The sequence below is a fragment of the Lithobates pipiens genome, unplaced genomic scaffold, assembly GCF_037356315.1.
Source record: "Lithobates pipiens isolate NorthernLeopardFrog02 unplaced genomic scaffold, aLitPip1_a1.2 Scaffold_16, whole genome shotgun sequence".
NCBI lineage: Eukaryota > Metazoa > Chordata > Amphibia > Anura > Ranidae > Lithobates > Lithobates pipiens.
Genome location: NW_027507748.1, coordinates 221,737,259 through 221,759,552, shown reverse-complemented (window position 1 = coordinate 221,759,552; position 22,294 = coordinate 221,737,259). Strand labels below are relative to the sequence as shown.

At 41.3% G+C, this 22,294-nt stretch overlaps 1 protein-coding gene across 3 annotated transcripts in view; it reads right to left on the bottom strand.

Moving 5' to 3' along the window:
• The window catches only part of MYO19 (myosin XIX), a 119,633-nt gene that overhangs the window by 5,993 nt on the left and 91,346 nt on the right, over positions 1-22,294 (bottom strand). For 2 of the 3 annotated variants that reach the window (XM_077481083.1, XM_077481084.1), the window contains exons 16-22: positions 20,505-20,651; positions 20,199-20,306; positions 19,960-20,030; positions 13,054-13,163; positions 9,804-9,952; positions 3,575-3,704; positions 3,298-3,383 (exon numbers count right to left, since the gene is read on the bottom strand). In XM_077481083.1, coding sequence (XP_077337209.1) covers positions 3,298-3,383; positions 3,575-3,704; positions 9,804-9,952; positions 13,054-13,163; positions 19,960-20,030; positions 20,199-20,306; positions 20,505-20,651 — 801 coding nt within the window. Of the gene's footprint in view, positions 1-3,297; positions 3,384-3,574; positions 3,705-9,803; positions 9,953-11,610; positions 11,670-13,053; positions 13,164-19,959; positions 20,031-20,198; positions 20,307-20,504; positions 20,652-22,294 lie in introns of those variants that run through there. The other variant, XM_077481085.1, reaches the window with a different exon arrangement.

The following is a 22,294-nucleotide window of genomic DNA, read 5'->3' as shown; positions in this document are numbered from 1 at the left end:
GAGATTAGAATGCTTTTCAGTTATTATTGCTGTCTGTGCCCCCGTTCACCCTTTATATTTGTCCTGTTTAACATTATCATTGAAAGTGAAAGCCCAAAATTTTGGGTTGTCCCCAGAAAAGGAATAGAGGGGAAATCTTCCAATGGAGACCCTAGTTCTGGTGACCAAAGGGTCCTCAAAGGAATTGTGATACAAAAAGGGTATGCCACTTGCCCCCATCGATAGCTGGCTATAAGAAGCATTGGAAGGCCAACAACAGTTATAAACAAGGCCAAGGATAAATCCAAGGAAAAAGCCAAGCTCAACTTACCGACCAGCCTGCAGAAAACCAAGTAAACCTGTCTAACAGTATGCTTTAAAAAGCAGGGGTTTAGCCTGCACACATTTGCAAATGCATGCGTAAGCCACAGAGCCTCGTCAAGGCACTCTGGTATCTGTGGTACCCAACACTAACTTAGAAGTGTCCCCACAGTGGAGGCACATGCATTCTGATGGACTGGTGAGAGTAGGTGGACTGAAGGGGAACCACCCCTTCTTAAAAGGTGAGACCCTGTACCGTTAAGAAGGAATCCCCTTCAGTCCACCTGCTCTCGGTAAGTTAAGCCTTGTAAACAGCAGACCAAACAACCGGCAAGATCCAGGGGTTGTAACCCTATCCTGGCAGGAAAGTGCTGGCCCCCACGGCTGGTATTGTGAACCTCCAATAGCTTCCACACAGATCTTAATGCTCAATGTTATCCACAATACCAGCCGTGGGGGCCAGCACTTACCTGCCAGGAATAGGGTTACAACCCCTGGATCTTGACGGTTGTTTGCTCTGCTGTTTACCTTACAGCAGTAAGGTAAGGGGCCACTCTACCTGGTGTGCCGTGAACACTGGAGATATAAGAGTTAAATACACGGTTCTTGGCACCTTACTCTGAGAAGCACCGAATAAGCCACTGGTCACTTTATTCATCTAAGCTCACATAAAGACTTACTTGAGTTTATTAATTTGGAGATATTTACTTGAATATTTAAAGCACATGACACTTTATTATTTGGTTATCTCTGCTGCTATACTTAAACACTGGACACTTTATTCACTTATTTGATTGTTCACGATTTAATCTGTTTGAGGCACTTTATATATTTGGAATATTTTTATACTGTGTGTAATATATAATTGTCCAGTTTAGGGTGATTTTATTACACTCACCTAATAGGAGGAGACACCATCCCTGGTAGTGTGTTATTCAGCACTATTGGTAATATATATTTAAGCACAAGGCACTGCATTTTGCAGGTAGCGCAACACCATTTGAGTTTTAACCACTTTCAGACCGGACCAATTTGCTGGTCAAAGACCAGACCACTTTTTGCGATTCGGCACTGCGTCGCTTTAATTGACAATTACGCGGTCGTGCGACGTGGCTCCCAAACAAAATTGACGTCCTTTTTTTCCCACAAATAGAGCTTTCTTTTGGTGGTATTTGATCACCTCTGTGGTTTTTATTTTTTGCGCTATAAACAAAAATAGAGCGACAATTTTGAAAAAAACGCATTATTTTTTACTTTTTGTTATAATAAATATCCCCCAAAAATATATAAAAAAACATTTTTTTCCCTCAGTTTAGGCCGATACGTATTCTTCTACATATTTTTGGTAAAAAAAAAATCGCAATAAGCGATTATTGATTGGTTTGCGCAAAAGTTATAGCGTTTACAAAATAGGGATAGTTTTATAGCATTTTTATTAATAATTTTTTATTTTTATTTTTTTTACTAGTAATGGCGGCGATCAGCGATTTTTATTGTGACTGCGACATTATGGCAGACACATCAGACATTTTTGACACATGTTTGGGACCATTGTCATTTATACAGTAATCACTGCTATATAAATGCAGTGATTCCTGTGTAAATGACACTGGCAGTGAAAGGGTTAACCAGTGGGTGGCAGTGTAGGGGTTAAGTGTTCCTAGGGGAGTGTTACTAACTGTGGGGGGGTTGGGCTTTCATTTAGTGTACACTGATCTCTGCTCCAATCACATGGAGCAGAGATCAGCGTCACTAGTTGCTAGGCAGAATAGATAAATGTTGTTTACACAGCATTTGCTCTATTCGGCCGCTCCGTGAGACGATCGCGGGTATGCCCGCGGCGATCGAGTCCGCGGGTCCCGCGACCGGACTCACGGGGGTCCCGACCACCGCGGCAGGGCGATGGCAGGGCGGCATCGAATATTGGACGTACCTGTACGCCAATATGCCTGCCCATGCCATTCTGTCGACGTACATCGTCGTGCGCTGGTCGGGAAGTGGTTAAGAAATTACTATGGGGGGGGGGGGGGGGTCTTATACCCCTGTCGGTGCTGCAACCTATCCTTAGTAATAGCCTGTGCCCTTGTTGATAGCGCGGGGATGCCCTAATCTATTATATTTTGGAATTGATGTTATTTATGAACTGTCACCATTGTGGGATTTATTCATTTGAGAGTTGTTTTGGGCATTGAAAGCATTTAATTGTGTTAAATAGCACTGGTGGTATTAGTATTGTTTTGCATTGGAGCACAGTGGTAAAAAATTACATACACACACACACACAATTATTTATATATTTTTTTTGGTAGTTAGCGCAGTCCATATTTTGTTACACAATAATCAACCTATGCCCATAGGTATTTTCCTTCTATAACCAAAACACCCATCACTTGGAAAGAAACTGAAAGATAGTCTCAGAAATGAGGACACAGACAGCAAAAATTGACAGAGGATACAAATTTCTATACTCCATAACAAGTTTTGGCATTAAATGTTTATTTGTAAAATAAATATTTTATATACCTAGAAAAATATATATTTCGACATCAGATATAAAACATATTTTCCTTAATAATCTAAAAGCATTACCTTTACTAATGGCTAGTTACCTGGCAGGCATACTACTCCAATGTAGGGTTGCCACCTCATCCCTTTAAAAGCGAACACATATTAATTACACAGGTTCTGTGGCCGATTATGGTGGTAATTAAAATAACTTAGTGCCTTATCTGCATTAAATTAGCCACAGAACCTGTGTAATTCATAGTTGTTGGGGTTTAAAGGTATGAGGTGGCAAACCTACTCCAATAGCGTCACTATTTTTTTAGTTGCTAACTGGTGAAGGCAGAGCTCCAGATTTTCATACATATTCCAGGTCAGCATGATAGCCAGGCAACTAGCAATGGCAGCCTAAATATTTCTCATGTTCCTTTAACAAATGCCAATACATAGTATTAATGCAGCTCTAAGATGTCTAATGTCTAAATCCATTGTTACCTTCCATTTCTTCCATGCCCTCTTAATGACAGCCGAAGCCCTGTGCATTCTTTCAATATGCTTCCTTGTAAGCCAGCCCCTGGCAACTAGAAAACAATGAAACAAACAAGTAAATGTGCATGCAGTGGAACCGACTGGGCAGAGAAACGGTCACATAAATTTGGATTATATATGTCAGTACTATGTAACGAAGCAAATTCGGCCAGTAAAAAACCCAGGCCTCTCTGAGCAATCAAAGTATAGAGATAACAAATAGAGATCAAGCTCATCATACTACCTGCTTGGATAGCTGTAGCTGCCCGCCTTTGCCTGGCCAGCTTCCTCTGTCTGTATCTTCTCCAGCAGCACTGAATACAGAATGCTCTCTGGGAGAAAGCTCGCTCCCTTTGCTTTTCAAGTATGTCTATCTATTAAATATTAAAAGAAATTATCATAAACATGCAAACCAAGGCCTGCTTATGACAGCATCATTTAAAAGTGAGAAGCTAAAAAGGTGACTAGTATAATGAGGCAAGACTTACAGACCTAACACTATAAAACCCATCTCTATGGAATATGTAACGTTCATTATGTGAATCAGTGGTAAATATTCATGGGCAGATACCAAAAGAAGGAATATTTTTTCTGATATATTACAGACCCTTCTGTCTCAGGCAGATTCCTTGTGGACTCATTTTTTAAGCTTTGTTTATTGATGATCAGATGGAACTATCAGTAAATGTGTTTTTCTTGCCAATTGATCCCTACTGGTTGCTAGAAGTGGGGTTTGATTAGCAATAGGTAATGCACTGTAGCTGATTAAGCATTCAGCAGGATTGACCCTGTCAAAAAAGAACATCCATAATTGTTTATTTTAGTGCATTATTGGTATTGAGCTTTAGGAAATGATATGATCATCCTCATGCCTCCAGAAATCTTCAAAACCAAAATCAGGAGAATGGTAAAGAGCACAGAGGACACTCAAATTATATAGATTTATGACAGATGAAGCCAATTTATGGCAAACTTGCCCCCACTGGTAATTACAAAACCACAACTGTTCAGCTAAAACTGGGAACATACACCTGGCCTTTCCTAGAGGTGAAAGACACTTAAGATATTACATGGTGAGGTTAAGACTACTAGGGCCATACACACAACCTTTCCAAGAGGTGAAAGACACTTTGGATGTTACATGGTAAGGTTAGAAAGACTAGGGTCATATAAATAACCTTTCCTAGAGATGAAATTTTTTTTGTTTTATACAATGGGTTAACCACTTCAATACAGGGCACTTTCGCCCCCTTCCTTCCCAGCCCAATTTTCAGCTTTCAGCGCTCTAGCACTTTTAGTGACAATTGCGCAGTCATGCTACACTGTACCCAAATGAAATTTTTATCATTTTGTTCGCACAAATAGAGCTTTATTTTGGTGGTATTTATTCACGACTCCGTTTTTTATTTTTTGCGATATAAGCACAAAAAAGTGGAAATTTGGAAAAAAAAAACAATATTTTCCTTTTTCTATTTTAAAAGAAATCCAATAAAATCAAATTTTGTCATAAATTTAAGCCAAAATGTATTCTGCTACATGTTTTTGGTAAAAAAAATTCCGTTAAGTGTATAATAATTGGTTTGTGTGATCACGGACATATGTACGCAAATGATCATGTACATATGTGTGCAGGTGATCACGTACATGTGTGCAGATAATCATTGGGACATGTGATTTTAGTGGGACATATGTGGGGGACATGTTTTTATTATTAGGGACATGTGTTTTTATTATTTGGGGACATGTATGTTTTGGGGACATGTGTGGGGACATTGTGTTTATACTGTGTGGTGTGTTTACTGTGTGGTGATTGAGACTGGTGATCAGTGAGTAAAAAGCTGTAAAAAACAGCTCATACTCACTGATCATCAGCCGGCTGCAGCGATCTGCTCTCCTCTCCTCAGCGATGACTTCTGTGTGAGGAGAGGAGGAGCCGATTGCCTAGCACCCGGCTGTTTGTTTAAATCACATGACGGCCATGATTGGACACGGCCGTCATGTGATCAGGAGGGCCAATCACAGAGCCCTCCTGCCGATCTGAGATGCGCCGTGTCCGGGTGACACGGGCGCATCGGGATCGCGCCGCTGCGCGGGCACGCGCGCGATCCCGCTCCTTCTGATGGACGTTCCTGAACGTCCTATCAGGAGTAGACGGCTCCCACCCAGCCGTATATGTGCATTGGCCGGGTGGGAAGTGGTTAAGATGATAAAAAGTATGACCATGACTCTTAAAGCTGCAAATTGGTCTTTCTAAGGCCTCATGCACACTGAGCGTTTGCTCTGTGTTTGCTTAAAAAAAAACATGGTAAAAGCTGCATACTGAACACGCATTTATGCACGTTTGCACATTCTATTCATTTATTTAAAGGCATCAGATTGCATTAATGCGTAAACACACTTAAAGAAGTCTAGGTTTATGTGCGTTTCATGTTCTTTTTTTTCTGCTCAAAAGTTCCTCTCCTGAAAGTGCTTGTGATGGGTTCTTTTTTCTGCTTGCAAACGTTCCTCAGTCAATATGCTTATAAACGTCTATGCATGTACACATAGGCCAACAGAGGTGCATTTACTGGCAAAAAAAAGCTGATGCCTGTAAAAAGTTGTGTTTTTTTAAGCCCAGTAAGCATGAGGCCTAAGTCTTAGGCCCCTTTCACATGTGCGGACAGTATGTCTGTATTTCATCCATCAGTTTCCGGATGAAATACGAACATACATGCATCCTTATGGGATAGCGGGTGTCAGCGGATGAACATCCGCTGACACCTGATATCATCCATCCCTGCTGTGGTTCAATTCTGCAGACGGAGGAAAATCAAAATTTTCTATCCGTCTGCACAGCGGATCAGATGAACACGGACAGATGGTCCTTGGTCATCCGATCCCCCCATAGGGGAGAGCAGAGATCTGACAGGGCGGTTCCTGCACAATGTGCAGAGACCGCCCCATCATCCATCAGCTCAGCGGGGATCAACAGAGCGATCCTAGCTGAGCAAGTGGATGTTCACGGGGCGGTTCATCATGGATCCGTCCCGTGTGAAAGGACCAGAAGGCCTCTAGGAAGATAAAAAAAAACACTGGTGGGCCGAATTACCCATTGGCCACTAGTAACTTCTCTGATTCCAAACCTCTGCCATATCACAAAAGCATCGAGATCTTTTTTTATCAATTATTTGTCTGCTCTTCAACCATTCATCAAATCATTCAGTTTTGCCTAACCGCAATTGCCAATAAAAACCAAACAACTGATTTATCATAGTGCTGGAGTCCCAGAGATGGAGGAATCCAACATGCCCACTTGAGACTTAAGTACACACTATGAGTTTTTTTTCCCCGTTCAACCCAGTGGATAAAAAAAAAAAATAAAAAAAAAAAAGACAGCTCTGTACTAATGTACTAACCATTTTCTGATTGGGAGCCAGCCAATGGATGACTGCTGTGGGACTGGCATTTGGCCCATGTGTATGGGGCTTAAGGGAAGGGTTGGCGTTTAATGACAAGAAAAATCCTAGCACCACTATACTGGGATTCTTATGATAAATATGCAAGTAAATATATTAAATACAATAAAAAATATTGTACACAGAAGGCGTCCATTTATTATGCAGAGATAAACTACGATAGTAAATATCGCGGCTTATCTCTACTGTGCAGCGGTTTAATAAGCTGCGATGATGAGTGGAGATGATGTTCTCCAATTCTCATTTCAGCTCAGTGAGAAGCTGCTAGTGGTTCCTATACAAATGGCCAGTTTAATAAGGTGCGAAGTAAGCTGGCTGTTTGTTTGCGCAATTTAAATCCCTCAATGATAGCACGGAGAGAAGTGAGAAATGGCCAAGATGTGGGAAGGAACCAGGGAGATTATGCACCTGCTTCCCCTGCCACTGCTTGGCAGCCACTGCAAAAGTTAGAATGGGAATATTTTATTGCGATTTTATGTAATAGACCAACACAAAGTGGCACATAATTGGAAGTGAACTGAAAATGATAAATGGTTTTGAAAAGGTTTTACAAATAAATATGTGAAAAGTGTGGCGTGCATTTGTATTCAGCTCCCCTGAATCAATACTTTGTAGAACCACCTTTTGCTCCAATTACAGCTGCAAGTCTTTTTGGGGATGTCTCTACCAGCTTTTGCACATCTGGAAAGTGACATTTTTGCCCATTCTTCTTTGCAAAATAGCTCAAGCTCTGTCAGATTGGAGGTGTCTGAGCAGCAATTTTCATGTCTTGCTGTAGATTCTCAATTGGATTTAGGCCTGGACTTTGACTGGGCCATTCTAACACATGGATATGCTTTGATCTACCATTCCATTGTAGCTCTGGCTGTATGTTTAGGGTCGTTATCCTGCTGGAAGGTGAACCTCCGCCCCAGTCTCAAATCTTTTGCAGACTAACAGGTTTGCTTCTAAAGCCTTGTACACACGGTACGATTTTTGGCAGGGGATTGTCTGTTGACAGACTGTTGTCCTAAAATCTTACCATTAGTACGCTCCTTTGGACAATTGTAGTCCAACTTTAGGCCAACAAATTTTGTAGGACAGGCTAGTAAATTTTCAGCAGACAACAGTTTGACATCAGATTTTCGTATGGTCAGTAAACAAATCTGTCACACAAAGGTCGAAAGTACAAACATGCATGCTCGGAATCAATGCGCACCAAACAGAAAATTAGCAGAAAGGACCCAAACGGTGGAGCTCAAGAGCTGAAATTCCTCAAAGTACGTCACTACAATCGTGTTGTCGACCGACAATTTGTGTAAGGTTAATATGCAAGCCAAGATCCTGGCAAACGCCCTTTCAACAAAAATCAGACTCTTGGTTTGCCAACAATCATACCAGGTGTATGAGGCTTAAGTTTGCCCTGTATTTGGCTCCATCCATCTTCAAATCAACTCTGACCAGCTTCACTGACCCAGCTGAAAAAAAGCATCCCCACAACATGATGCTGCCACCACCACGTTTCACAGTTGGGTTGGTGTGTTCATGGTGATGTGCAGTGTTCGTTCTCCACAATAGCGTTTTGCAATTAGGCCAAAAAAGTTCAATTTTTGTCTCATCTGACCAGAGCACCTTCTTCCACATATTTGCTGTGCCCCCACATGGCTTCTCGCAAACTGAAAATGGGATTTCTTATGGCTTCCAACAATGGCTTTCTTCTTGCCACTCTTTCATAAAGATTTGTGGAGTGCATGACTAATAGTTGTCCTGTGGACAGATTCTCCCACCTGAGCTGTGGATCTCTGCAGCTCCTCCAGGTTTACCCACGGGCCTCTTGGCTGCTTCTCTGATTAACGTTCTCCTTAACTGGCCTGTCAGTTTAGGTGGAGAGCCAGGTCTTGGTAGGTTTTCAGTTGTACCATACTCTTTCCATTTTCGGATGATAGATTAAACAGTGCTCTGTGAGATGTTTAAAGCTTGGGATATTTTTATTATAACGTAACCCTGCTTTAAATTTCTCAACAACTTTATCCCTGACCTGTCTGGTGTGTTTCTTGGCCTTCATGATGCTGTTTGTTCACCAAGGTTCTCTAACAAACCTCTGAAGGCTTCACAGAACAGCTGTATTTATACAGAGAATAAATTACACACAGGTGGACTCATTAATTAATGAAGCAGGTGACTTCTGAAGGCAATTAGTTCCACTGGATTTTAGTTAGGGGTATCAGAGTAAAGGGGACCAAATGCAAATGCACGTCACACTTTTCAGATATTTGTAAAAAAATAAAAAAATAAAAAAAAATACATTTTAAATGGTTGATCATTTTCCTTCCACTTCACAATCATGTGCCTCTTTGTGTTGGTCTATCATACAAAATCTCATCGAAATACATTTACGTTTTTGGTTTTTGAATACCTTTTCAAGCGCGTGCGTGTATATATATATATATATATATATATATATATATATATATATATATATATATATATATATATATATATATATATAATGATTGTGGGGTCATTGGCTTAAATCTCACTAAACCTGGCTACACAAGGATAGGAAATCCAACAAAAAATAAATAAACCAGTAGGTAGTAAGGCAATTTTTTTTAAGTGAAATGTGCTTGAGCAGTAGGAATAGTAGTAATCAATTGTTAAGAAAAAAAAAATAAAAATATGTTTAATGCTGAAAATGATCGGAATGTGGAAATTTGCAGGAAAATTTATAATACAAACGATTGGGCCCTTAAATCTTAGATCGAAAGAATATTTTGATTTTGGTTTACATCTTTCTTTGTTTTTCTATCCATGTACTTTATACTACATATCACAGCTGTTCACAGTGTATTTCATTCACTTCTCTTCTCATTCAGACAAGAGAAGTGCCAATCTCAATAAACCGGCTCTCCTCTGAAAGATTTATATGTTGTGAAGGGCCATGATATGTAAAGGCAGGAAACATCTCAGTTTAATAAATGTACACCAAAGTGTAAGTGTAAAACAATAAAAATAAAATAAAAAAAAGAAGTTTCTTACCACTGTATGTGTCAGGAACACTTTTGTTGTACCACAGTGGGCTAGTGTGTTGGCTGATGTAGTGTCTACATATAATTTTGGTAAGGCAGCTTCCAGGATCTTTTGTGAATTAATTTGCAATTCGTTGCTCCCCTCCTCTAAATCAGGACCTGAAAGAAGCAGAGACCCTCTAAGTACTGTATCTTTTTTATGTGCTTACTTTTCAGTTTCTGGTGGGACATATACGTAAATGGTTTGGTTTGTAAAGCATTTACCCATTTTAAATAAATCATGGTTAAAGAAAACCCTATAATGAGAAATTATAGAGACTGCCATTGCTTACTTCTCTTGTTAAAGAAAGGTTAGTTTCATGGCTGTCATCCTGAGCCAATGCCTTAGTACATTCTAAATCAATCAGTTAATTAGAACAAGTATGCAGATTAGAAGTACCAATTTCATTCAGATTTCTTCTGACCCATAGACCTGTTCCAAGTCAGTGTTTTGAAAATGACTGAAGAGTTTCATAGGAATAGGTGTTGGATCTGAATTTTTCATGTTGAGCCATCACTGTGGCAAATAGGCTGCTCCTACACCATGGCTGCCCCTTACCATGTTGAGGTGACCTTGGGTTCAATCTGAAGCGTCGAAGGAAGTGGATTTACAAAAAGGTAAACCAATAAGTTGGTAAAGTGCAACCAAAATCACATTTATTAAAAGTTCATATCCAAAACATTTCAGAGGTTATAGAATCCTACTTTTTATTGTTCCTTCTTTTTTTAGGGATAACGTGTAAAATTGCCAATCTGCATGCTCATTAAGGGATGAACCCTTAATTTCACTGGATATCAACTTTTGAGAAATACGATTGCTTCCACTTGACCAATTAATCTTGTTGGTGCTCCATCTCCTTTGACACTTCAGAACGTACTGAAAACTGAGGCAGCCAGGAAGCGAATGTTTTCAGAAAGAGGTTAACAATGGCATGCACCATATTTCTCTCAGTACAAAGGGTACTTATAAAGTTTGCAACCCAAAAATACAGGCTGCTCACCTGGCGGGCAATCATTTGTGCATTCCAAAGCCTATTTTTTTTAATGGCCTGATGTATTTGGGCTATAGTACAGAACTAGTCTTAAAGTGGTTGTAAACCCTTACAACCAACTTTGACCTACAGGTAAGCCTAGATTAGGTCCAAGAAATATCTCCTAAACCATTTGCCGAAAGACAGGCACCGCTGTCTACGGCGCATGCGCACTGAGCGCACCGTGGTCAGCGGCGATATGCCACGAGTGGCGGCTCCCATGCGCATGCACGGGAGTGATGTCATCGCGGCTTCGCCGAATGACAGCGGCGGAGCAGCGAGACCTACCGAGAAGATGGATGCTCCGGACTACAGGGGACAGCGGTGACTTCGCTGGCTCCTGTGTCAGGTAAAGCATAATGGACTACTATGCATCGCATAGTAGTCCATTATGTGTCACTTACCCTTGCAGGGAATCAAAGAGGAAGTAAACTCATCAGGGTTTACTTCCTCTTTAATATTATTACACTGTATAAATCAGTTAGTGCTTGTACTGTATACAGCAAATTATTGACAATGTAAATAGTATAATGTATTTAATGTGTTGAGCAACGTACATTTACAATGTAACATTGTCAGTATAAGTGTGTGTTTTCTACTTGACACGTAAAGACACTTAAAATTTCTTTAATATGTGTTCCAGGGTCTACTGCATACCATAATAAATAACATGCTGAAAATAGAAAACACTATGGTAAATTCGACAGAAAAATAACCCATATCCTGTAAGGCAAGCCAAATATTTACCTCAACTTCATGTAATTTTAAAAAAGCTTGATCCAGTCAGGAGATACACAGGATAGTAACTAGTAAAAGAAGCAGGAACAAAAGAAGATGAATACAGTAAAGAGAAAAGTGGTAGAAGACAGTATGATAAAAGAGAAGTAAAGTCATGAGCATGCAGATTTTACTTTCCTGGTTCGTCTTGATGCATCGAATAAAAGTTATTTATATCTGGTACCCCAAGATTACTATGCTACAAGAACGGCATTATTAAATTTAGCACAGAAAAGCATGAATTACATATTTGTATGTTCCAAAGATAATGTATAATCAAACCACAATACCCTTAAAACTACAGACAGATCTAAAAGCTCAAATTTAATATAGTTAGGTATCAAGGTGCCATGGAGCTATAGTCTTGAATATAGTGTTTTTTTTGGGGGGGGGGTGGACTTATTCACTAAGGCAGTACAAACATTACCAAATGCAGTTAAAGTGGAACTTCACTCTCTCAATCAACATTGACTATTTTTAATCCTTAATGCTGCCATCATATGTACTTGTTTTAAATTAATTTTTTTGCATTTCTTCAGTTATTTTCAAATGATGTCATACATGCCAGGAGTCTGAGAAGTTTTCTCAGCTGAGCACACCCTCCTGTCTGCATGCCTGAGAAAAGGGCAGATGGACTCCAGGAAGTAAATGCTACATGAATCATCAGCCCTCTGGCCATGGCAAGAAATGCTAGGTGCCGTTTTTCAAAGTGATTTCTCAGCAAAATAAAACATGGAGACATGGATGGGGGCGTTTGCTTTGAATAACAACATTTATTAAAGCGGGGTTCCACCCTAAAGTGGAACTTCCGCTCATCGGAACCCTCCCCCACTCCGGTGTCACAGTTGGCACCTTTCAGGGGGGAGGGGGGGGTGCAGATACCTGTCTAAAACAGGTATTTGCACCCACTTCCGGGCATAGACTCCCACGGGAGTCTATGCTGTTTCCTGTCCCACTGCACAGTCTGCTGGGACACACACAGGTCCCAGAGACAGCACGGACCATTCCTAGTGCGCTGCGGGACTCGTGCATGCACAGTAGGGAACCAGGAAGTGAAGCCGCAACGCTTCACTTCCTGATTCCCTCACCTAGAATGGCGGCGGCAGCAGCCGAGAGCCGAGCGATCGATCGGTCTCGCCTGCCGACATCGCTGGACCCTGGGACAGGTGAGTGTCCACTTATTAAAAGTCAGCAGCTGTAGTATTTATAGCTGCTGGCTTTTAATATTTTTTTTTGTAGGTGGAATCCCTCTTTAAATAAACTTTTTGGTTTGTGGTGCTCAGATACAGTGTAGTTCCACTTTCAGATAGAATGGTGTTGGTTGCTACAATTTTCCTTTTGTCAGTGTTCGCTTTAATACCTTATGGAATAAGTCTGCTTGACAAACAAATGTATTTTGGTGTGTAATATTACCTCGCCTTTTCTTAGCAGGTGAAAGGCCATTAACGTGGTTCCGCATTTCTGTCCTGTGTTGACTGGGCGCAACCACACCATAGCGCTCCACAAAACTTTGGAAAGAAATCCTTAGAAAGATTTGGAATAGAAATGGTAATACATGAATATGTAATAAAAATTGTAAGTATAATATATACTTTAGCATACAGATCTTCTTATATACTGCATTGACAACCGCCGTTTGTCACAATGAAATTAAGCCCTGGTTGACATCAGTGCTGTTTTGAAATCGTACTACTTCTTCACGAATTCAAAGCAGTGCAATTTCATGTGCAGCTTGCTAATATGTGAGACTTAATTTAACAGATGTCAATGCGAGTCGCACTTAAATTGCACAAAAAGTGCAACAACCTTTTTCAAAGTTGCTGCGACCTTAGTCACAGCAATTTAAACATTTTCCCCAAATGGGATGCGACTTGTCATGCAACTTTGAGCTGTCAAGTCCCATGACAAGTCACACTGGTGTGCACCAGGGCTAAGTCCTTCTCCTTTTATTGACCTGACTATTTTGCCCTTTAACATGTATAAATTCTCTAGCTGTCTCTACACCAATTACAATATTAACAGTTTTCTCTGCTTTTATTCCTCTACAAATGCTGGCCCTTTTAAAGCCACTCGTATTTTAAAATATTTTATTTATAATGTTCAGTACGAAAATAAAAGTAAATAAATACGGTATTTTTAAGCAGGTAAATTTTAATTAATCAAACAACTCCCCATCAAGTGAGCCAATCTAGACTTTCCAACATGTCAGATAGGTGGGGCCGTGATGTCAAAACACAGAGCAGAACTCTGAGAGGTCAAGCTGATGCCGGAGAATGACAGAATAGGGAGATGTGAAGGTCATTTTTACACTGGAGTCCTTAATTGTGAAGCTGATGTTCATCTGTTTTAAAGTGAAGTGAGTACATTTACCTGTGCTGCTAACAAATTGTAAAACATACTAAACTATTAGTGAGATATCTCTCTCTTCGATTATATATATATATCTCAATAAACGCATAAACGCATTTCAAAGTCATAAATTGAGTTAATGAGTGGAATACTTATTTGATCCCCTATCAATCAGCATGATTTCTGGTTCCCAGGTATCTTCTACACAGGTAATGGGCTATTAGGAGCACTCCCTTAAAAGGAGTGCTCCTAATCTCAGCTTGTTACCTGTATAAAAGACACCTATCCACAGAAGCAAATTAATCAGATTCCAATCTCTCTACCATGGCCAAGACCGAAGAGCTGTCCAAGGAGATTAGGGATTGCAGACCTACACAAGGCTGGCATGGGCTATAAAACCAATCGCCAAGCAGTTTGGTGAGAGGGTGACAACAGTTGGTGTGATTATTAACTGTCACTCTCCCTCGGTCTGGGGCTCCATGTACGATATCACCTCGTGGAGTTTCAATGATCATGAGAATGGTGAGGAATCAGCCCAGAACTACAGGGGAGAATCTTGTCATTGATCTCAAGGCAGCTAGGACCTTTGTCACCAAGAAAACAACTGATAACACATTATGCCGTGAAAGTTCCCCTGCTCAAGAAAGCACATGTACAGGCCCATCTGAAGTTTGCTAATGAGCATCTGAATGCTTCAGAGAACTGGGTGAAAGGGTTGTGGTCAAAGGAGACCAAAATCGAGCTCTTTGGCATCAACTCAACTCGCTGTATTTGGAGAAGCAGGAGGAATGCTACCTATGGCCCCAAGAAAACCATCAAACATGGAGGTGGAAACATTATGCTTATATGGGCATATTTTTCGGCTAAAGGGAACAGGGCAACTTCACCACATCAAAAGGGACGATGGATAGGTCCATGTACCATCAAATCTTGGGTGAGAACCACCTCCTCTCAGTCAGGGCATTGAAAATGGGTCGTGTCCCTCTCGAATCCCATCACTACACTCCTCAACTTGCATGAACTGCTGTCCCGCTTTGCGGTCATCTCTGGCTTGCAGATTAACCCCCAGAAAACAACTGCCCTGAACATTTTTCTCCCGGATTCCATGGTTTCTAACCTCCAAACGCCCTTCCCATACCACTGGGCTGGCCCTTCTCTAGAATACCTGGAAGTCCGTTTGACCCCTTTTACTCTTTGCCACCAAGTATTATCCCCTCCTCCGTGCCATCACCACCCTTATGGACTCCTGGAGATTCGCTCGCTTTCATGCATAGGCCGCATCAACACGGTTAAAATGACTGTGCTCCCTAAGATCCTTTAATTCTTTCGCACCTTGCCGGTCTGAGTACGCACCTTCTTACGCGCACTCCACAATAAAATGTTAGCTTTCATTTGGGCCCACAAACGCCCTAGAGTAGCCTGTACTACTCTTTGCCCACAGACTAAGAGGTGGACTTGGTGTCCCTAACATTTTAAAGTAGTACTTTGCTGCACAGCTCTCACAAGTTACAATGTTACATGCGACACGGGACATTCCTTTATGGGCGCTTCTGGAAATTCCTAACTGTGCTCCTATCTCAGCCCTTTTATAGCTTCCATCAGTCTCACATGCCCCTTCTCTTAGAACTCTTACGACCCATAGCTTGCGTCTCTGGGACTCAGTCCGCTATTCAGACAATTTAATGTCCCCTTTTCTCCCCCTCCTTCCTCTCCTGAATAACCCCCCCTTTCCTCTGGGGCTAGACCAGCCCCTGGCTTTTGCCCAGTGGCCCGCTCATGGCTACTCACAGGTAAGCAACTTCTTAGGAGCCTGCATCTTTTCATCTTGGGCTTCCATTCGTGAGATCCACAACGCACCCCCCACGGAATGGTTTCGTTATCTACAACTTCGACACTGGATTTCAGCTCTTTGCTGTAACTTCTTTCCCTTTCCAGATGACCACCTTTGAATGTGCCTTAACTCACCTGGAACCTAGTACGCTCTCTCCTCTATTTATTTCTCTTTGACCGTGGCAGGCTCGTCTCATTCCTACCTGTACATCTCCAAATGGGAATGAGACTTGGTAATCTCTATAGAATTAGAGGATTAGAGCAAGGCCTGGTCATCCAAATGTTCTTTCAATACGGTCACCATGGAGCAGCCTGGAAGGTTCTCCTCTGCTGGTATGTGGTTCCAGCCCCCATTGTACAATGATAGATGCTTCAGGGGATGTGGCCAGCGTAGAGATAAGATTCACATTTGGTGGTCTTGTTCACAATTGGTGGGATTCTGGTCTAGGTGCTATGGTCTCCTTTTTAAAATGCTTTTTCATGTACCCTTCCACAAAGATGACCAAGCATGCATTACTCTACTGCCCCCTCCCGGGCCTCTTCTCATACGAACAAAAACTTGCCACCTACCTCTTCATTGCCACAAAACGTGCTATTGCTAGTGCTTGGCAGAAGCCCTCAGTTGGTATTGCAGAGGTGAAGAACATTTTGACCACCCTCATGCTGCATGAGATGACCAGTGTACTTCACGAGTACCATGCCAAGTTCCTCAAAGTGTGAAACCCATGGTGGTCTTATGCTCTCCCCACCCTGCCCCCAGTCAGTTTGGATATTCCAGACCGCTCTTTCTTTCTGGCCTAATTCTATGTCTCTTTTCTCTTTTTCCTTTCGCTCTTCCCACACCACCCTCCCCTGCCCTGTGCCTCCCTATTTCACCTCTCCATCCCCCACCCCCCCTTTTTTTTTTAGTTTTTATTTGTTTTTTGTTCATTAGTCTTACAATGTCTTGGACCTCCGAGTCCAGTTGATCATTCCCACTTCCAGCACTTACACCGGATACTTCTACTACTCATTTTTAGATTTGGAAAAAGTGTTCTGTTTGCATTTATGTGAAAAGTGATGTTTTGTTCCCCTGTGTGGAACCATTTTGTCTTTTTCTTCAGGCCTGTATTTTGGCGTGGTCTTACTTAATAAAAAATTATTGTACCAGAAAGTGGGTACATGAAAATGACCCAAAACACACGGCCAAGGTAACAAAGGAGTTGCTCAAGAAGCAGCACATTAAGATCCTGGAGTGGCCTAGTCAGTCTCCAGACCTTAATCCCAGAGAAAATATGTATTGAGCTGAAAATTAGAGTTACCAAACATCAGCCTCGAAAACCTTAATGACTTGGAGATGATCTGCAAAAGAGAAGTGGGACAAAATCCCTCCTGAGATGTGTGCAAACCTGATGGTCAACTACAGGAAACGTCTGACCTCTGTGATTGCCAACAAGGGTTTTGCCACCAAGTACCAAGTCGTGTTTTGTAAAGGGGTCAAATGCTTGTTTTACTCATTAACCTCCCTGGCGGTATAATTAGTTCTGATTTTAGGTGCTGAAAGCGGTACAATTATTTTGCATGGAAATTTGGCGTTTTATATTGTAGTCCTGTAATTCTTAGGGATAACTCTTAAATCTGTTCAAACCAGAGTCTAGCAGACATCCCGGGTATGATAAAGTTTATAATATAATAAATAATAATAAAAATTATTCAATAATGTAATCAAATCCTAAAACACTGAAAAAGGGACACTTTCTGGTTGCTATGGACCATCTCCAAATTCCAGGCAGAAAAAAAAAAAAACAGGATTTATAATATAAAAGTGCATGCAGGGCACTGCACAGACCACTAAGGACAAAGAGGGTGTGTCATTTTTTTATACAGTACTGTAATCTGTAAGATTACAGTACTGTGTGTGTTTTGTGTGTTTTTACTTTTTTGAATTTGGCGCCGATCTCCGCTCCAGTGCGCCGTAACGTCGCAGGGAAACGGAGCTCGGCAGCATTCGGGCACTGTGAATCGAGCGGAGGACAGCTCGATCACACAGCGTGAAGGACATGGCTGGATCCAGGGGACAAGGTAAGTAACCTCTCCCTGTGTCCTCCCTGTATCCAGCGATGCGATCCTGAGTCTGGCTCGGGGTTACTGCTCATGGAACTAAAATCCCAACCCGAGCCAGACTCGGGATCACCGCTAGGGAGGTTAAAATGTAAATCAATTTATAACTTTTCTGAAATGCGTTTTTTCTGTATATTTTTCTGCCCCTCACTGCCCAAATAAACCTACCATTAAAATTATAGACTGATCATTTCTTTGTCAGTGTATGTATTATTATTTATATATATATATATATATATATATATATATATATATATTTTTTTTTTTTTTTTTTTACAAGCAATAACCCATATTGGTGGAGTGGAGTGTCAGTCAGCGCTGTTACTATGGAGGAAAATTGGAACATTGATTTAAGCCTCCTATTAAAAGGTTTCTTAAAAAAATAAACAAAACAAACGTCAGAATTACCTGGTCTGTGCAATGGTTTTGGCTTACTGGAGGGGGAGTTGTTTGGAAGATTTACACTGGTGAATGCCAGATGGACTTGGGATATTTGCTTTCATACACAGGACATATCACATGCTTTGAAGTTGATGGTATATAAGAAAGTCACTGGATTGAAATATTGTATCAATGAGCATTTTGAGGTTTATAGCACAAAAAAAAAAAAGTGTGGGAATTATGCAGAAGTTAATATTTTAGAATTTTTTTAAAAAATTTATTATTTGGGAAAAGAGCTACACTATTTAATTACTATATATTCTCCTGACTGACACCTTTCAACAATGAGATTTCTTTGATGCTTTGTAAGCGGTTTGCAGACCATGGTTTTGCTGCAAGAGGCAACTGAATAAAAGTCAGAAAAATCCTACGAGAACAGCCAAACTTTATATGGGCATAGTCCCTTTCATTGATAGCAGCTGTGTATGGACTACTATTTAACATCAGTTTAAAGTGGATGTAAACTCTCACATATACCCAGTGAAGTGAACAGCCTCAGTTTTTACACAGAGATTAAACACATCTCACTACATAAGTTTACATGCATATCTGCTGTCTTCAGCCTGCTATATTCTTTAGAACATACACATTGTGTTAGAAATGTTCTCTTCCTGTTCAGCACTGGGAGTGTAGTCTTGGCATACATTGTGTAAAAGCTGATTGGAGGAAAGGAACACACCCCCACTCCACAAGGAAGGAATGTGCTGTGAATAGACCAGCTCTCTGATAATCTATAGCACCCACCTGGACACAAATTTCAGGCTGGTTTTATCTCAGTTGTCGGAGAACTTATCATGCTAACAGAAAAATGGAGCAGCAGAAACACATGGGACTTAGGGCTTTGGAGAGAGATAAGAAAACACTGCAGATATATGTTCCTAGGTCAAATTTCATGAATCAGGTTCACATCCACTTTAAATGTGATGCTTCTAAACAGCCATATCCCTGATTATGAGAGGGTGTCTACAACTATGCAACCACATTATTGTTTATTTATGCTTTCCCCTCTTCATACTGGTGCGACATGGGATACAACTTGCGAGAGCACATGTTGCATGATGTCAAATATAAACGTCTTCCTATGAGAGCCGTTTTAACTGATCTGCACTACTTTGGTCCGACTTTGATACGGCTTCAATGCCATAGAGTGTAAAAAGTCACATTAAGTCGGATTAAAGTTGGACTGAAGTTGCAGGGCAAAGTCTGATCGTAAGTCATGCGACTTGCGTGTTGGAGCAGTGTGAACCTGGGCATAACAATTTCAGCATGCCTTTAGTTGATTTGCACAGATTATAGGTCACATTAAAAAGGTGAAGGGGGGGGGGGGTCAACTTTTTATATCCACTGTTTGAAGGTTTTAATTAGTCAATCCAGACAAGCATGAAGACAGTGCTGGATTTTCTTCCTAAATAGCCCAGCATGCTTTGCAAGCTGAGCCATCTATCAACCATGAAGTAAAACAAAGACCTTTTAAAAGTAAAAACTGTAAAAAGACCATACATCAGTTCTTAAAATTGGAAAACTTTAAAAAAAATTATGCATATAAAAGTGAACCAAAAACCATTCCTTTATCCCTGCAGAAAAAAAAAAAGTCTATACCTGATAGGAAAGCCTGCTGCACTTATGTTAATAGTTTCCACAATGCCACATGCTTCTAGCTGACTAAGAACCTGCAATAAAACCATACTAAATTAAAATTATGCCACCAGAAAGATATTGCTACAAGTCTTTAAGACAAACATGATATTCTCTGCCAGGTTACAAATTATTTTTGAAATAGGATGCATGGAATTTATATGATTTGAAAGATTGCTTCTTTAAAAATGGGCATAGCATACCTCTTCCTTTTGAAAATCCATTGCTTTGCAGCCCATGTTTGGCTTAATACATCGAATATAGTGAGGGGTTGTATTGTGCAAAATGTGCATCAAGCTTTCAAGCGATCCCTTGAAATAAAACAGACAGTATTGTTGGTGACCTAAAGAGCTGTGTGATGCATAAGAAGCAACATGACAATTGTTTTTCACTAGTCACATTAACTACAGACATTTAAGTCACTCTCAAAGGTCTATAATGCATATACTACGTGACCCGTACTATCATGCCCAGTATAGGTCAGACTAAATAACAGTAGTGCAACATACCTTAAATTTAGAGACAACTGTTGCAGGGAATGTCCTACTATATGTGGCAACATCAGGGGTTTTATTATTTTCCAACGGGAATAGCTTTTGAAGCAGACTGTCTGTGGACTCTTGCAGAAGCTGGATAAGTTCTGGGGGAACAGGATCCTGAATGGGAAATAAAACTTGTATATCAAAAACAAACATATAGTAGTCAGAGTCCAAACAATTACCAGTTTCCCAGGTGCTTTGGCAAGAAAGAACTGACCTGGTCCTTGGTAACTTTGTTGCCTATGGAACACTACCTTTTCTGTTTTAATTTTTCCCCAGGGTTGTTGGGCAAGGAGTCCTATTTTATCAACAAGTGACAGTTATGAGACCACACCGACCCTGCAAGTTTTACTTTATATTCTGAAAGATATCTGTCTTGATTCCTAGCTCTTGGAACAGACTCTTAAATTTGTTAACTATCACCTTAGGATGAAATGGAAGAATACAGTCCGAGTAAAGATGTGTCTATGTTACCTACAGCACCCATTCTGATTTCCTCTTTTAGAACTCCTGTGCCTGATGCTAGGGGTAATGCACATGGCCTATTTAAAGAAATAAGGCTCTTGATAATTTTAACAATTTGGGGAAACTTTAGAACTTTTATTCACCCCACCGATTTGAAAGAGACAGTGGTCCTTTTTTTTTTCCTTTTTTCTTTTTTTAGATAACAGGAAGCTAGTCAATACTCTTCAGTTTACAGTGCAAATAGGGTGCAATGCATGATCACTTAGTTTCCTTCCGTCCACAAGTAGCAGTAGAAGAGGCTGGAAGTTGCAGCATAGCAACCTACTGTGACTTATGGACTCTAGTGATATTGAAATATCTGCTCGTGATGTACCTCTAAACCAGGAGTATTGAATTAAAATTCAAGGAGGTCAGATCAGTAAAATTCTTCTTCCAGCAGAGGGCCGAATTGCATATTGTGTGAGATGCTGTGACATGCTTGCGTTCGGAGCAAGCGCGCACCATCAGCCTGATGAAGGAGCATGCATGCACTTTACGGCATCATCAAACCGTGACCTGGAACTCTCCAACTGATGTCCTCCTCGTGCGCTCTGCAGCTTCAAGCCTGAGACACCGGAGGCCACCGGCTCCGCCGAGAGAGATCCTGCAACACCATCTGGAAGCTCACACTTGGACCTTGTGGCCGAATCTGACTTTATCAAAGATGTGCCTGCTTTTCTTTACATCAGGGCTCGACAAACCGCAGGCGCCAGGTCGCCAACGCGACCAGAAATCGCAACCTGGCGCCTAAGCTGCCACCAGCCCACTCACTATTGATGCCCCAGACACGCAGCAGCATTAACACTGACTGCCGTTCTCCTCCCTCCTCCACACTCAGCGGCGCCGCGCTAAGTGTGTGAAACTGACAAGCAACGGAGAGAGGAGGATCTGTCAGATTTCAGCCTGATGTCGGGGTGGGCGGGACCCAGCCGGGGTGGGCGGGACCCAGCAGCTCTCAAACACCAGCCAATGGGATCTGGGTGGGCCGCTACGTGTATGTGGCCCGCCCCTTTAAGCAGCTCAATCGTTGGCTGGTGTTTGGTAGCTGCTGAGTCCCGCCCACCCGGCCGGGCCCCGCCCACCCCGACATCAGGCTGAAATCTGACATATCCGCTTCTCTGTTACTTGTCCGTTTCACACCCCGGCTGGGTCCCGCCCATTCCGACATTAAGCTCAATTCTGACAGCTCCTCTGTTACATTTCAGTAACAGAGTGCTTCGTGTGAAACCTGCCAGTGCCAATCAGTGCCACCGCCA